This window comes from Diabrotica virgifera, chromosome 1, assembly GCF_917563875.1.
Source record: "Diabrotica virgifera virgifera chromosome 1, PGI_DIABVI_V3a".
Taxonomy (NCBI): Eukaryota; Metazoa; Arthropoda; class Insecta; order Coleoptera; family Chrysomelidae; genus Diabrotica; species Diabrotica virgifera.
The window spans coordinates 239,009,617-239,013,093 of NC_065443.1; the positions used below are offsets into that span (position 1 = coordinate 239,009,617).

At 42.8% G+C, this 3,477-nt stretch overlaps 1 protein-coding gene across 10 annotated transcripts; it reads left to right on the forward strand.

Moving 5' to 3' along the window:
* Positions 1-511: 511 nt before the first annotated feature.
* Positions 512-2,274, forward strand: LOC126883046 (CLK4-associating serine/arginine rich protein-like). Of its 10 annotated transcripts, XM_050648265.1 has the most exons (4): positions 512-1,066; positions 1,135-1,236; positions 1,305-1,372; positions 1,543-2,274. In XM_050648265.1, exons 1-4 carry the CDS (start codon positions 512-514, stop codon positions 1,766-1,768), a joined length of 951 nt encoding a protein of 316 aa, XP_050504222.1. In that variant the 3' UTR covers positions 1,769-2,274. The 10 variants fall into 10 exon arrangements, with proteins under 10 accessions (XP_050504222.1, XP_050504213.1, XP_050504226.1 ...); XM_050648256.1 differs by having other exon boundaries at positions 512-1,236; positions 1,339-1,372; XM_050648269.1 differs by having other exon boundaries at positions 1,305-2,274.
* The last annotated feature ends 1,203 nt before the right edge of the window (positions 2,275-3,477 follow it).

The following is a 3,477-nucleotide window of genomic DNA, read 5'->3' on the forward strand; positions in this document are numbered from 1 at the left end:
CAGCATTCTTGTGAGTGTCTATCTTATTACAAATGTCATTATAATTATTAAATGCATTAATTAAGTGCGTTCTTCTGTGACTAAGTTCAAATGTATCAGTTTGACTTTCGAGAAAATTGCTTATCCAGTTTACATTTCGTTCAAATGATGATTTGCATGTACCAATCTCCCTCTTCAGTGCGTCCATAATTAAAATATATAAAATTTAAAAAATTAAAATATTGATTGTCCAGTGACAATCTGTAAATATTGTGATTTTAACGGTACACAAAGAGAGATCGTGGTTGAAAATATAGTGAGTATGTAGTGTAAAAAGAAATAAAAATTATGCAAAATATTTAAAAAGGAGATGAGCAGATATATATAAAAAATAAAGAGTAAACAAATAAATTGTCCTTTAAAAACACATGCGTACACAAACTTATTGAGTTAATGATAAAATGTGGAGTAATATTTAAGGAAATAAAATAAAAGTTCATAAAGTTTTTTATTATTGCGATGTTACCTTAGTATGCGTCAAGAAAGCGATGTTCTTGAAGAATGGGACGGTGTCAGCGTGGCGGCGGGCAGCGGGAGCAGCACCAGGCCGAGGTGGAGGCGATCAGCGGGACAGCAACGGTCCAAGTTGGAGGCGGTCAGCGGGACAGCAAACGGTCCAAGGTGGAGGCGGTCAGCGGGACAGCGACGGTCCAAGTTGGATGGCAATCAGCGTGAGAGCAATGGTGCAAGGTGGGGTCGATCAGCGGAACCGCAACGGTCCAAGGTGGAGGCGGTCAGCGGGACACCAACCAAGGTGGAGGCGTTCAGCGGGACAGCAACGGTCCAAGGTGGAGGCAGTCAGCAGGACAGCAACGGTCCAAGGTGGAGGCGATCAGCGGGACAGCAACGGTTCAAAGGTGGAGGCGGCCAGCGGGACAGCAACGGTCCAAGGTGGAGGCGATCAGCGGGAGAGCAACGGTCCAAGGTGGAGGCGGTCAGCGGGACAGCGACGGTCCAAGGTGGAGGCGATCAGCGGGACAGCAACGGTCCAAGGTGGAAACGGTCAGCGGGACAGCAATGGTCCAAGGTGGAGTCGATCAGCGGGACAGCAACGGTCCAAGGTAGAGGCGGTCAGCGGGACAGCAACGGTCCAAGGTGGAGGCGATCAGCGGGACAGCAACGGTCCAAGGTAGAGGCGGTCAGCGGGACAGCAACGGTCCAAGGTGGAGGCGATCAGCGGGACAGCAACGGTCCAAGGTGGAAACGGTCAGCGGGACAGCAAGGGTCCAAAGTGGTGGCGATCAGCGGGACAGCAACGGTCCAAGGTAGAGGCGGTCAGCGGGACAGCAACGGTCCAAGGTGGAGACGGTCAGCGGGACAGCAATGGTCCAAGGTGGAGTCGATCAGCGGGACAGCAACGGTCCAAGGTGGAGACGGTCAGCGGGACAGCAACGGTCCAAGGTGGAGTCGATCCGCGGGACAGCAACGGTCCAAGGTGGAGACGGTCAGCGGGACAGCAATGGTCCAAAGTGGTGGCGATCAGCGGGACAACAACGGTCCAAGGTGGAGTCGATCAGCGGGACAGCAACGGTCCAAGGTAGAGGCGGTCAGCGGGACAGCAACGGTCCAAGTAGAGGTAATAGGATCACCGGAACAGCCGATAACGATTCGATTCAATTTCAACACCGCGAGCCTTGCTTCTGGGTATGCAGACGATTCTTTGAATCGTCCCACCAGGGGTACCAAATTATGTGTAGGACGCTTCACCTGTGGTAAAAGGACCTGGTGAATATCTCCTGTCCTTCACACAAGAGGGGAACCAGCTTCTATAGTGGTTGATATAATTAGACTCTGATATTCTTTGTCGAGTCGAAGCAAGGTGTAAATCGGTGTTGAAATGATTAAAATACGTGTGAGATAATTAGTTTATTTAACACAAACACTAATATTTACAAGTATCGTACAAAATAATTATTATTGTTTTTACTACAACAAAAAAACATACATAAATTTGCTATGTGCAATTGACAGTAAAGTGAACCGCGATTTAAGAGTGAAACATGTGATTAGTAACAAGTGAGAGAAGATTCGCGTGAAAAACCGTGTAATGCGATAGGAAAATACGAGACGTGAACACTTTCAGAGTTGAGCGAGAGACGCGACCGATTAGCTCGGTAGTTGACGAATCAGTGATTGAGAGACGAGAGACTAAAAACGACTTAGGCATAAGGATTCCTTTTTCCTTTGGGTCCCCAAAAAGAAGTGGAACTCATTCATCAATGTCCTATGCGTGTCTAATTTACGTTCAGAAATAAACAGAAGGTTTAATTTAGTCCAGTAACGACAAAGGCCTTTATTGGTTTAAGGATACATAAATCCGACAGCAAGACAGCTTCACACATTGTCAAGTTGAAAGAATTGTTCTTAATTTCGATCCAAACCCTGGGAACCGGATATATCTTAACCTCGAATGTTTTCGTAGTGCACGGGTCCTTGTATCGCCGACTGAAATGGGAGGCCCCGGGACAAGCAAATGTTTTCTCGGAATTGGTTAATTTTGGAAGCTACAAAGGGCAGATGTGTTCGTTTGAAATTATCACTGATTCGACGAATTTTATTAAGATTCTTATATAAGTAGAAATGATAATTAGCTTTATGTTAGAAAATCTAACACTTTGAAATATTACAAGCAGAGATGGACAACGAAGGAGAAAACATTATATTAATGGGAGACCTAAATGGTAGGGTGGGAAGAGACAATAAAGGGATTGAACGATACTTAGGGCAACATGGAGAAGAAATGAAAAATGATAACGGAAACAGAATCATAGATCTATGTATAGCAAATGATATGGTTATAACGAATTCAAAATTTATGCACAAAGACATACACAAATATACTAGAGAAATCTCATCGAGAAAAGAAAAATCCATAATAGACTATTTCCTAATAAAAAGAAAAGACCTAAAGATGATAAAAGACGTAAAGGTAAAAAGAGAGGCTGAAATAAGCAGTGACCATTACTTGCTTATAATGGAACTAAGGGTGTACACACATAACACAACAGAAAAAAGAAAGAAGATAACTAAAGAAAAAATAAAAAGCTAAGAAGAAGATAACTAAAGAAAAAATAAAAAGCTACAAATTAAGAGAAATAGATAGTAAAGAGGAATACCAGAAGAAGTTAACCAAACAGTTCGAGACTATAAAGGCAATTAACACAGGAATAGAAAATAAATGGAAGCAATTTAAGGAAATCATATTGAAAACAGCAAAAGAAGTATGCGGAACAACTAAAATCACAAACATATATTCGAAGAAAAGTAAATGGTGGACAGCGGAAATACAACGTAAAGTGAAAGAAAAGAAAAAAGTATGGAAAATGTATCTAAAAACCAAATCGGAGGACGATTTCGAAAAATATAAAATGGCCAGAAACGACATTAAACAAGAAATTAAAACGGCAAAAAAGAAGTCTTGGAAAGATTTTGGACACA

Coding starts and splice junctions, on each gene's coding strand:
- LOC126883046 (XM_050648235.1), top strand. CDS start 512: ATGCGTCAAGAAAGCGATGTTCTTGAAGAATGGGACGGTGTCAGCGTG. Junction 1,237..1,338: donor CGGGACAGCAACGGTCCAAG/GTGGAAACGGTC, acceptor CAACGGTCCAAG/GTGGAGACGGTCAGCGGGAC.